Genomic DNA, 12865 nt, shown 5'->3' on the forward strand with positions numbered 1-12865 from the left:
GCTAGAAGTTCAAGCAGCATTTAAATTCAGGATGGCAATCTTTGCACATAGAGAATCAGATTTGGTGGATCTTTTTTTCATGTCAGTACAGGAGTGCTTCCCTTTATCCCATCACAGGTCTTTCTGTGAAGCTCTGGTCTAGGCTGTTGTTCTGAAGCTGTAGCTTTGCAGGCACGCAATCCATAGGGAATTTGTTCAGCATATTCCTGTGCTGTGGTTGTAGGGCTGACTGGAATGTGAGCTTGTGCTGCTGCATTGCCCAGCTCAGTGCAAGCTGTAGATACTAAATACAGTCAAGCAGAGAATCTAGAGCACCAAGGGAAGAGTTCTTGGTTTTCTTGGAAATATTTAAATGTTCTGTTTGTAAACAACATTTAACCAAACTTGAACTGAGTTACTGTTTTATTATGAAAAGTATTTTATTGTTTTCCGTGTTATTTTGGAAAGATGCACCTGTGTTCCAAAAAGAATATAAAATTGATTTTCATTGTCTCTTAGAAGAAAGGCAAATTTATTGTAAAATTCACTGTAAAAATTGAAACAGAAAAGGCCAGGGGAAAAAAAAATGTTTTATATTAGGAAGCATTTTCTTAGTGGTTTTGAAATGTAGATTTTTTCTAAGAAAGGCTCAAATATCATTTGTGGATTTGAAGATTAAATATTCCCCCCTTCCAACTGGATTCTGTCTACAAGCTGTCTGGCTGCATGTTGCTGTCATACAGGAGGTGATCTTTTACATTTTCTCACTTTCTGAAATGTCCAAGCAGTGAAAGTGTAAAGTCATTTGTGCTCTTGAAGATGTTTTTTTTTTTTGTGTGTATGCAGTGTTTATTCTCTGGCTGGAACATCCTGGACTTCAGGTAACATTAATATCCTATACAGACACAACAATCCTGTCTCTTTGTATTACATGTGATTCAGTCAGACTTCTCAAAGTTTAGATTCGCTTAAAGATTTAGTGTTACTTCAGCATCTTTCAGATTACTCCAAGTAACCCAAAACTCATCATTGCAATACAGGGCTATTCTGCTGGGTAAAACAAATAAAACCATCACAAAAACAGCAAACACAACAACAAAACACCAAACAAATAAAAACCCCAAACAAATTACAACCTCTAGTTAAATGAACCGTTTCTTGGATGTAGCTGGATGTTACAGTCGTACCAGTCATTTTTATTACGTTATATACATAGAGGTAAGTGGTACAGTGAAATCTGAGCTAGAGGACAGATTTCAAGTTCACTTCTTTTGCAGTCATTGATTTGTCAACTAAAAAAAATCTGACTCAGCTGACTAGTGCAAAAAGCCAATGCCTTGGGATACAGATAATTTTAATACATTTTTATGCATCCTATACAACAGAGATTGAAAATGTAATTACTTGCTAGTATTTCAGAGTATTGATTGCCTTTTCAAGCTATCTAATTTCTCAATAGCCAAGATTTAGTATCATACATCAATTATTTTTTATGGTTTGAAAAGTGATTGAAAATAATCGTTTGAGTCTATACTTGATGTTCTTTCAAGGAACAGCTGCACCCTTTGGGGAAACTTGTTTTGTACAAATATTTGCATGAAGGCAGCAGCATCCTGTAGACATGAAATATTAAGCTATGTACATTGAGATAATCTTCATCTTTACACACGGAGAGCAGGATCTTGATTTTTAGCTCTATAGGCCATCTTGCAGTAGGAAATGTCTCTGCACTGTAATTTATATGGGAACCATAGTGAGAAAATAAATATCGATGAATGTGATAAGTTTACTCTTCATACATCTTTCAGAAGTGTCTCTGTTGCTGCTCAGTCTTCTATTTTCAGTTTAAATTCCACTTTTCCTTCATACGGATCATGAACATTATCAAAGGTAATTCCAGCTCCAATGATTTTGCACACTATTTTAAATTCTACATTTCTTGTAATGTTGAGAAATTTCACAGCTACCAAGGGATTGCTGTAGCTGGGCTAGGAGAAGAAATTAAAAAAACAAATTAAAAAAAAAAAAACCAGAAAAATACTTAAATTTTACACTTACAGTTTAAAAATGAGGTCTTGGAAATAGCCTCTTTGGTTCTCATAGGATAGCAAAGATGCTCCACGTGTTTCACCTTACATAAATAGAAAAGTTAGATACAGGAGCACCCACCTGAGCCTTTTTCCCATAGTAGGGGAAGTAGTGCAGGTTGAAGGTGCCATTCACGGGGTAGTAATCCACCTCCAGCGGGCGAGACTCCTCACCCTGATTGTAAAACAAGAAAGGAAGGAGCTCTGTTGGTGAGGAAATCATCGGCCAGCCCAAGGCAAGGGTTTTAGGGCTGTTAAGTGTGTGTTAAAGCTCAAGTTCAGCAGGCTGTTTAGCACCAGCCTTATTTTTCAAGTAAAAGTGGGAATCTCCCGCTGTTAATATTGCCAAGAAAAGCAGGCAAGTGTCCTTTGGTAGCAGCTGGGAATTCGGTGAGTTGGACTTGCTGTGCTGAGGTGTGAACATCACTACAGGGAGCTGAAAGCAAACAGCAAATGTTCTCTGCAGCCTGAAAATGCAAATTTTCAGGTGATCTAAAATGAAGCAAACTTGGAGGTTTTTTTCCTTAGCATGTCAGCTGGTGCAAGAGCTTGCAAAGAACTGAGAATATTCCAAATATTTGGGATCTGATTTCCAGAGCTGCAAGGGTATTTTTTTTGGTCACCACTGCACTTTCTTGCTCTCAAAGCTGCAGTGCTTGAAAGATGTGAGACCCAGACCTCAAACCCTTACCACATATGTGCAGTTCACCCTTGGTGCAGTGCCATTGCCAGGGTAAAACTTGATGATCTGAAAAAGAAAACACATTTGGTCATCTTGGAAATTGTTTTGAGATAAAACCAGGCAATCAATTACTTGAGAGCTGAGCTTCAAAGGATGCTTAGTATGTTCTTGCGGAAGGCTTTCTCAAACAGCATCTCATTTATGTAGGTGAAAATCTGTAGTGGCTGGATATTTAGGAAACAGGACATGGCATTACCTGGGATGAGCACTGCTGATAGGCTCTAGCCTGGCCAGAGCAAGTAGCATTGCACCTCCTGCGAGTCCAGCTCATTTACCCACCCATACCACCTGTCCTTGCTGATGCCCAGGCAGCCAGCAGTCTCCTAAAGCTGTTAATTGTGTGTCAGTAAAGGAAAAGCTGAATATCCGTGCTTTTGATCTTATCCTTCTTAGAAAACCTTGGTTTTGGCAGAAAACCCCTTGGATTAGTTTGATCCTGCAGAGCTAGAGGGGGTTGCATCCTGTAGAGGCAAAAGGGAAAGGGGGTGAAGCCCCCTGGTCACTATTCACATCTTTTCCCTGCTGGGGATGGCACCCAGTCTTGCTAAAAGAAGGCATTTTTGGGAAAAACTTGTTTCACCGGACAGAGGCAGGGGTGCAGCTCCCCTCCCGGTTAGGGTTTGCACAGATTTTTGGAAATACCTAAGGTGCAAGCCAAACAAAAAATGCAGTGTTTTTTCTATCAGAAACTGGAGGGGAATTTGAGCCCTTCACTTTCTACCCAAACTGAATCAGAAGGCTCAAAATTTTACCCAAAACCAAATATAAAGTGCATATGCCTTTGTCTACATCCTGAAAAAAAAAATTAAAACATTGAAAATTCCCTTTATTCCTTTCCAAAAAATGTATTGATGGTTTTTCCTGAGAAAAATATCCTCCAGATTTGAATTTTGGCTTTATAGGTTCTTCTAAATATTTTCTTTGCTGCCTGGAGAAATAAGTTATCACCTCTCTGAAAGCATATCAGTTATTGTCACACCCTGATGCCTCAGCTGAAGGCACAGGAATGTGGTATTGCAGGATGAAACTTTTGGTGCTAGTTTGTGGGATGAGAGCCCTGCAGAGGCACTAACTGAGCTAAACTGAACTGAACTGAGGTATAGAGTCACTTCAGAGATCACTGCCCTTTATTACTTTTGTAGGAATGCTGAAAAAGTTTGGATTTCCCTGGTAACTCCAGAGGTTTGTCAGGAAAAAACACATGATTTTTGATTCTCAGTAGAAAGCAGAGTTTAGAGCCCACAGCAGCAAAGACACAGCAGCTCCCAGCAGAGAATCCAGCTACTCTTACTTTTTTTTTGCTCAGCACCTTGAAATTGTACTTACCCTGTTCATTTTTATAATAAAACACGGTTTTCCTTCTGGAAATCCAAAAGTTGGGTCTGTGATGCCGGAGCAGTTTTGAAGCATGTCTGAGGTAAATTTGCAGGATAGTTTTGTTTTATTCGGGCCATCAAAGGTGTCCTGGATGAAGTATGTATTATTGGTGCAGTTGATGTTCAGATGCTGAGCAGCTGGTGTATATGCTAGATGTGTGAAGGAAGAAAGACAAAAAAAAACAACCCTCTGAAGCTTTTCATATGCAAATTATACATCCCAGCATCAGGCCAGAGATTCTATCATGGGAGACTGTACTTCAAGTGAAGTTGGGATTAGATGGAACAAGGAAAGTTTAAACTGTTTAGGGCTTTGGTTCAGTTTTGTTATGTTTTTATTTTTTTAATATCCAACCAAAGCAAAAGGAAAGAGATTGAATTGAGTTAAGGCTGGCAGTTTGTGTTGATAGCTCCATATAAAGTCAATTTCAAATATAATTTTTCTCAATATGTGTGTGAGAAACATGAAGAATTATGATATTAAGGCTCAATAGGAATATAAACGTGCTAAGACATGAAGAGGCAATTGGAGCACATAACCTACTTTGAGTATTCCCTGGAGACACCATGCTTTATGAGATTTATTATGGCATTTTGATGTTTGTAGTCACAGACAAATTAATTAGATTAATTTAGATGAGACTAATTTTGAAGACCTATTGTCCTCTCTCTTCCATCAGACTTTCTATTGGTCTATTTTATTAAGACTGTTTAGGATTAAACAAAGTAAAAGCCCTGAAGCAGAGCCTGGATTTTAATAGATGTGTACATATGTTTGATTTATAGATTCATGAGACGATTTGCTCATCCCTTTCAGAAGATGCACTTTCCAATCAAAATCTGTGGTTTGGGAAGGGCAAATGTAAAATGGAAGCACTGACCTAAAGTCCTCAGACCTAGAATGGGAAATAGGGCACCACCTTTTTCCAGTATTATGCAAGAAATTTAATTTTTACCTGTCAGAAAAGTGTGAAGAGTTGTCACTAAACCTTCCCAGGTTTTGTTGTCAGATACGTTGTAATAAATTTGTAGTCCTCTATCCCCATAAACATCAGGTCGTAAGGTTACACCTTCACAAGGGAGAAAACGGAAGACAGAGCAGAGGAGAGGTGCCAGGCATAGATTTGTTTATTTAAATTGACAGTAGCAATTATGCTGCATCACGACTCATTTTAAGTGTGTAAGATCCTCCAGCCTTTTTTGGGGAGGATTTAACCATATACAGAAACCACCTCAGCTGTGAGTTGTTCAACCAAAACCCTAAAGCTTGTGCTGCTGCCGAATTATTTTCTTTTCACATCTATCCATGCTGTTACAAGAAGAGCTTGTAAAATCATTCCAGCAATTGCACTGGATTTCCCCAGGACTTGTTAGCAATAACAGTCACGTCGGGTTAAAGAAACAGATCATACGGCAGCACGAGAAACAACTTTTGAAAAAGCCACACATAATATGTCACAGGAATTGTTTTCCCAGCAAACACCAAACTTGCTGAATACTGGGAGTGGAAACTTCAAAATAAAAAAAGTATCTGACAGAATAATTTTTAGGGCTATTTTTTTTTCCCACTCCCATTTTGGAAACAAGCTATTGGAGTGTGAAGTTTTATCAGTGTACTGATCTGAGGGTCTCTGATCATCTCCCCTATCTCTTTTCATGTCCCACAAATCTGTATTCCTGTATTTGTCTTATTTTTACTTCCTTGACTACTGGCACAGCACATCCTGCTGACAAGGATCTGCTCTCCCAGGGACTTTCCACGGTGCTGGGCAAGCATGGAAATACCCACCCCAGGCTGTTCACCCCATCACCTCTACATCTTGCTGGGCACCCCAAAGCCCTCTGGTGCTTGGGGATTTGGAGTAGAACCTAGGACTTCCCCAGGGACTGACCCCTGCCCATGGGGAGAGAAGGTGACCTGCTACAGGCAGAGACTGGGCACCCGAAGAGCAAGATGAATAAATGAATATATATATAATTCATATTATGTATTCATAAATATATTGATATATAGGTATATTAATGTATCAATACATAAATAAATGTGCCAGATTTTTTTTTTTAAAGCCTGAAAGTGTTTTAAGGCAGAGGTTAAACTTTGCAGGGATTGTCTGGGCAGATTTGTTCCACCTTGGTCTCCCCACAGCCCTGGGCTCTGCCAATGCCTCTCAGCCCAGGGCAGCCCCACGCAGCTGCTGTGGGACCCTGGCAGTACCTGGGGATTTCAGCTGGTCTTGGTAATCCGGCTCGTACGGATTAATCGTCCTCATTAAACAAAAAATGGAAAGTGCAAACAGCCCCGACATCACCACGTAGAAAGCCAGGTAGTAGAGGCTGATCCACACTGTGGAAAAGAATAAGGGCAGAATTTCAAATTTTGAGCAAGGCTGTGCAGTGCTCTCTCTGAAGCCAGGATGATCCTGGCAGCAGCAGCTATCTCCTTTCCACCCTTGTCCCCTGGGAAGTTCTCCCTTTAAAGGGACAGGTGCTTTGGACCATTTTCTCTACACTCAAAAAATATTCTTAGAGAAAAAAATTGTATAGTTCTACAAGGATTTTTGAAGGAGTTGGTGCTGAGCTCAGATTATTTGAAGTTCAAAGGTTATGTGGCATCTTGAAGTAATTTCACATACTAAGACCATTTATCTACTTATTACACGTGGGCTAAGTGACACAGATGATGAGGTATTTCTTTGACAAACCCACATTGCTCCTTGTGTTATTTGGATGACAGATAACGGTACTTCAGGCATTTTGGTTTTAGACCCGTGTCATTTCACTGCCTTGCACAGCTGAAATCATCAACAGCAAAATGTGCCATCTTGCTACTTAATTCAGCTGTGAGATAATAAAAGATTATTGGTGTGTTTTTGTCTGTATGTTCATAAGGTGCCTTACACATGACTGGTGCTGTACAGGCAGCCAGTGGTTGTTTTGGAGGGGTGCTATTAGAAACCTCTACTTGTAATCACAGGTGCCTTGTAGCACCTTCTTCTCTACCAGCTTGAAAGGCTCACATTTCAATTGCGTTGTCTGTAAAATTCTGGTTTAGGAGCAGCCAATAAACTACATGCACAGGCAGGAAAAAATCACCTGGAAACTTGCAGCTACTCCTACAGTCTGGGAAGAGTATGGATAGTCCTTACAACGGTCCTTGCTGCTCTTCCCAGAATGTAGATCATAATACAGATCATCATTGTAGACACAAGTTTGACTGTAGGAAGGGAGGCTCAGCTGAAATACTTGCTTTTGTAAAATACATGCTGGTGTGAAATACCTGCTGGTATATATTGGTATAAAATACATGCTAGCACGCAGTGGTAAGATACAAGATCTACTGAGCAGACAATAATTCAGAAAGGAATTTCAGAAAAATGAAACTTGTTTCCAAAGATTTGGACAAATTCACCAATTAAGCAAATTTCTCCATGTACCTGAACCCCCTTTTAATTAGCAATGTCAAAACCACACTATAACCATCACCCCTAGCTATTAATAAGTTTCCTGTTCATGTGTAAATTTTTCTCCTTTTGAGGTATTTGGTTGAAAACCACTTTGAAGTCATGCATTTGCAGGAACTACATGGATAAGTGTTTTGATCTACTTGATCCAGCTCATAGAGCTGCCCAAAAAGTGGCTTAGAAGCACATATGAAAACTTCTGGCTTCAACATACCTACAGTGTGTCCCACTCATTAGGACAACACTTTCCCCCACACAGTTTTTAAGTCTGCCAGAAGGAAGAGAAGGCTCTTGCAGGTGAACACCTACCCCAGTTAATTAGGGACCTTCCCATGAAGAGCTTTGTTTCTGGATTCCAGACGAAACGACGGAAATCTGCCATGCGTTCGCTGCAGGTCTTCTTTTCATTTAAAGTTGCCATTTTCTCAGAAAAGTTCCCAAAAATGTGTCCTCCTTGGAAACTAAGGAATTCAACTGCTGCCCAGACAGTCGACCAAGAAAAAGACTTTGGGTTTTATACCTTCTTCTCCACTGAAGGTCACTGAGATTGCTTCCTGCGCCAATGAAAGCCCCTGCTCACCACTATCAACCTTTATAAAGGGTGTTGATAACGCTGGCAAGGGAAAGTTTGTTCCTATCAAATGCCCTTCTCCTTTCTCTTGACTGCCTTAGCAGGTCAGCAGAGTTACGCATTTTGCCCAGAGCCCGTAGTGTTTGCGACAGACTCTGTGTGATAGCTGTTATCAGAGCAGATAAAGCAGCAGAGAACTTGTTTCTCTCTGGGCTTTCTTTTTTTACCTTTTATTCCAAGTAACCTGCAAGTAGTAGATACAGTTCTCCTACTCCAATGTGTAGCCATTTGTTGGGAAATAGGCTATTGCAGGGTGGATGGTTAGACTATAAGTAATTGCTTTTTAAATATGCAAGTACTTTTGGAAACTGTTTGCAAGCAGATGGAAGGCAAGAAGGTGGTTGGGATTTACTAAGGGTGCACCACATCTGCCACAAGTGGACTGGTTGGCAAACATGGAGGATTTCCATTTCCACATCACCCAATTAGACATCTGCAGAGCTGGTGGGAAGCTGTGCTTTGGCTTGGAAAGGCCAAGGAATAGATGGCAGCTGTATGACAGCTGGGACTCAGCATGTGGGCATCCAGCTTCAACCAGTGGTGTCCCTGAGGGGCCAGTACTGCTACTGGGACACAGCCCAACTCAGTCAAGCCAGACTCATAGAATCACAGAATGGTTTAGTGGGAAGAGACCATAAAGATTACCTAGTTCCACCCCACCTTGCCAAGTTCCGGGACACTTTCCACTAGACCAGATTGCTCAGAGATCCATTCAACCTGGCCTTGAACACTTACAGGGATGGGACACCTTCTCTGGGCAATCAGTTTCATTGTCTCACCACCTTCGCAGCAAATAATTTCTTCCTAACATCTGATCTACACCTGCTCTCCTTCAGCTTAAGGCCATTATCTGAGCATGCAATAGGTCTCTCCTGTTTCATATCACAAAAAACCCTGATGGGCTGCCCTCCCCTCTTCCAAAACCCAGACCTGGGAATGCATGCAAAAATATTCATTATGTCTTCAGTGAGATCCAAGTGGCAGCATGAAGGGCTCAGAGGGGACACTGGTCTGTGTGCTGCATGCTGTGAATGTGGACAGCCTGCTCCCAAGCCGTGTCACCTTCATGGACTTGTCCCCTGTCCCTCTGTTTTGCAGCAACAGAGACCGTGAAGAGAGAAGGGCAGAGCATCAAGAGCAGAACCTCCATAAGTATAAGAGTTCTGAGTGTAGAAGTTTCCCGCTGCAAACCTGTGAATTTCCCACCACCTTCCAAACAAGCTGACTTGGAACTTTGTGAATTGCCAGATGCTTGGCATGGCTGAGCCATGGGCAGCATCCATGTGCAGCTGTGACAAATCTGGGATTATCTTGGAAAGTTTGCACATGAGTGAGAATGAATGCTGCCTGGCTGAAGTGGTTTATCAAGGTAGGATGGAGCAATTGCTGTTCTGTGGGCTCTGTTGAAGGGCTCCTGGACACTGCAGTAATTTGTAAGGACACTTGTTACTGACCAGTGGGCAACTCTTCATGGCCCCACAGAAGGACTGGTCTAAGCTCATTCTTGATTTATAGTCCATTAGGATTCACCCAGTGTCCCCTTTCCTCATCCGCCCCTACAGGGCTGCCCGTCAGTGTCCATCCCTGCCACACCACCGTGGCATTGTGGCCACTGCAGCCATCCCATTGCAGTGCCAGTCCCTTGACCCAGAGACTTTTGTTGTGTTCAGTGTACCCCAAACTGCTCGAAGAGGGACTAATATTTGCTTTCCTTGGCCAGATTTTAATGCCTGCACCACTGACCTTGAGCTGGCCACTGAAGGGAAGGACAGCTGAGAGGGAAGGTCACACAGGAGAGAGGGAAGGTTGCTCAGGAACACGGAGTGGCACAAGGCTGCAGGTGAGGCTGTGGCCTGGCTTCCCCCCTGCACAGTCCAGCCATGGTGGTGGGCAGGGCTAGGCAGGATCCATTGCACTTTTTCTCTCTTGCTGACCAAGGCACCAGCAAGACAAAGCCTGGGCTCGGGGAGACCAAGAGGCTCCAAAAGAAACCAATGGAGAATATGTTTGCAAGGTCCCAGTCAGCACTGGGTGAACTTGGAGCACTTCAAGCTGGTATGGTGTGTAAGGAGCCTGGGATAAAGCCAGGCCTGGTGTGCCACTGGAGTGTTTGTGACCAGAGCCAGCTGAATGATATGTACAAACAGGGGGGTGAAGCCCCTTCCTCTTTCCATGGTTTGCATAATTAGCAGCTTGAGCAATGAGCTTGAAGGCTACTTTTGCAGCACTGTGCCTAAAAGGTTAGATCCAGGTTGAGACATTATCCCTTGGAGATGTTGTCCTGAGCAGACCTGTGTGCCAGCACTCCCTGGCACACCAGGCCTGGCTTTATCCCAGGCTCCTTACACTCCATACCAGCTTGAACTGCTCTAAGTTCACCCAGCGCTGACTGGGAACTCGGTGTCAATGTTAATAAAACATTAACTTTGTTTACTCATGATAAGGGCATTTACAGATTCCTCCCTCCTGTGGGGGCTGAGCAGGAGGTGGTGGTGGGGAATGCCAGGAGGGACAGGTCGCTGCCTGAAGCCTCACTGGAGTACTGCCAGCACTGTGGTGGGGGTCAGCCTGCTGGGTGGTTCCATGATGCTGCCTCTCCAAGCACCATGGTTTCAGCCTGTCTCCCGAGGGAGGTGCTCACCCCAGGATGCCTTGGCAACTCCCCAGTGTGCAGCACGGACTGCATGGAGGAGAATCCGTCCTGGTATAGCAAGATGTGGGGGAAGATCCCATGGATTTCCTCCCTCTTGTACCTGGGGGTTGTACACTAGGCTGGCATTGGAAGTTCATCTTCCTTCCTTGGTAGAAATGAGGTTTATGCCTTTGCCTTTGGCCCATGAATGTCTACTGTATTAAAAAGTCAGAAGGTGACTGGACATGTCAGGCTTTCTCTGCCTTTCTCATGGAGAGGGCAAAAATTTCTCCTGAAAGTTTTCTGAAATAAAAAATTTCGCATGTAAGAGAATCCCAGTCCCTCAGATGATGTGGCACAGTGAAAGAACACTCTTTGCATCCAGCTTTCTATCTAGTTTCAGAGTTTGAGATGTGATTTTTTTTTGTGTGTGTTATGTTTTTTTCCTTCGATGCATTGTGTTTCACTAATAATTCCTCTCATTTACATCTCTCCTGTGTTTTGCAGTTTGACAGAAGAAAACACACTGGCATTTTTTAAAGCTAGGGAGCACAGTTATTCTGTGTTTGAAATAAAGACATCTGATCTGCAGCCTGAGCAATTCAGAGAAGCAAAACAGGGGAAACATCTTGGAGCTGAACTGAACCGATGCTCCCACTGTTTTCAGCCTCAGGAAAAGCAATAAGAGCAAGGAAGGGTATTGGCAATTGTGCTGTGCTGGGTTTATGATAACACAGCATGATCAGGCAGCGGAAAAAGCAAAGCAGCCTCTCTTCAGGCTTGGCTGGTCTCTGCTTTTCTGTCCTGCTTGTTTGTCAAGGGCTGCAGACCCCACCATGAGCCTAGTCGGATCCCTCTACACCCCCTCTGCCGCCTGGGAATCCAAAGGAAATTACTGCTGTGAAAAACTGCTGAACTGAATGCAAAAATAAACTTAGTGAAGCCCAGTGGTGTTTCTTTCAGACATGGTTTAGTGCCAAAGCCTGCTGTTTTGGGGCAACTTACTACTGCTTGTGGTGTCTTTCAGATGATAGCAAATGACAGGGTCCTTGGGAACATTAAATATCCCATGGGACATCTCCAGCAGTTCTGACCTCATCCTCTTCCTCTGAAGGGGTATCTCTATCTGCACAGGTTATCACAGGCCATAGAGTTTCAGGTGGTGAAAATAAGCCACGTGTCCAACTGAATGCCCATCTGCAAAGCTGCACCCTAGCTCTCATTACACTCAAAATCTTGTTTGTGGACAAAAGCGATGCTCATCAAGTAAAGGCAAGAATTTATTGATACCATAAATGAACTTTTAAGGGTCTAATCATTATTACTTCAAATCTAGCTGTTACAGGAAAGAATAACACAGTAAAAGCCATACACAGATTTTCAGCATCTGCACTTTCTTCTTGATTTTGCATTCCCCCATCCACTGCTTCTTGGAGTCCTAAGGTGGTGGGGCATTGTAGGTGGCAGGGACAGTCAGAGACATCCCTCAAGTGGCTCAGCCTTCAAACCTGGGCTTCTCCCAGCCTTACCTCACCATGGCTGTTGTGGCACGGTCACCCTGTGAGATATTGCTCCCCTCTACCTTTTGCTCCTTCCTTTATGCCTCCCTGCTTCAAAGACTGTTGAGATACTGCTTAGCCAAGCTATTAATAATTTATTAACTCTTCAGTCTTCCTAAGACAGTTACCTTAAACTCTGTTACTGACATTTTCTTTTGAACTCCTCCCAGTTTGTCAGTGCTATGGGGGTAATCAGGTCTCCAAAACTGAATGGTGTTCAAGATGTGGCCTCACCAACCTCAAATCCTCTAAAATCCATGGCAATGTTTGCACTGGCTTAAGTTTGCTTTGGGATCTGGCCTGAAGGAAGTACTGCTTTGTCAGCTTGGTAGCATGATGTCTCAGCATGAGCCACCCAAAATTACATATGGATTTTTCTTTTTTGACACAGCCCTATT

At 42.8% G+C, this 12865-nt stretch overlaps 1 protein-coding gene across 1 annotated transcript; it reads right to left on the reverse strand.

Moving 5' to 3' along the window:
* Positions 1-568: 568 nt before the first annotated feature.
* On the reverse strand, positions 569-8126 carry ATP4B (ATPase H+/K+ transporting subunit beta). The gene is made up of 7 exons (XM_023918314.2): positions 7955-8126; positions 6400-6528; positions 5141-5254; positions 4135-4334; positions 2758-2814; positions 2149-2241; positions 569-1967 (listed from the first exon to the last, which is right to left on the reverse strand). Exons 1-7 carry the CDS (start codon positions 8064-8066, stop codon positions 1806-1808), a joined length of 867 nt encoding a protein of 288 aa, XP_023774082.2. The 5' UTR covers positions 8067-8126; the 3' UTR covers positions 569-1805.
* Positions 8127-12865: the final 4739 nt, after the last annotated feature.

The sequence above is a fragment of the Cyanistes caeruleus genome, chromosome 3, assembly GCF_971803275.1.
Source record: "Cyanistes caeruleus chromosome 3, bCyaCae1.hap1.1, whole genome shotgun sequence".
Taxonomy (NCBI): Eukaryota; Metazoa; Chordata; class Aves; order Passeriformes; family Paridae; genus Cyanistes; species Cyanistes caeruleus.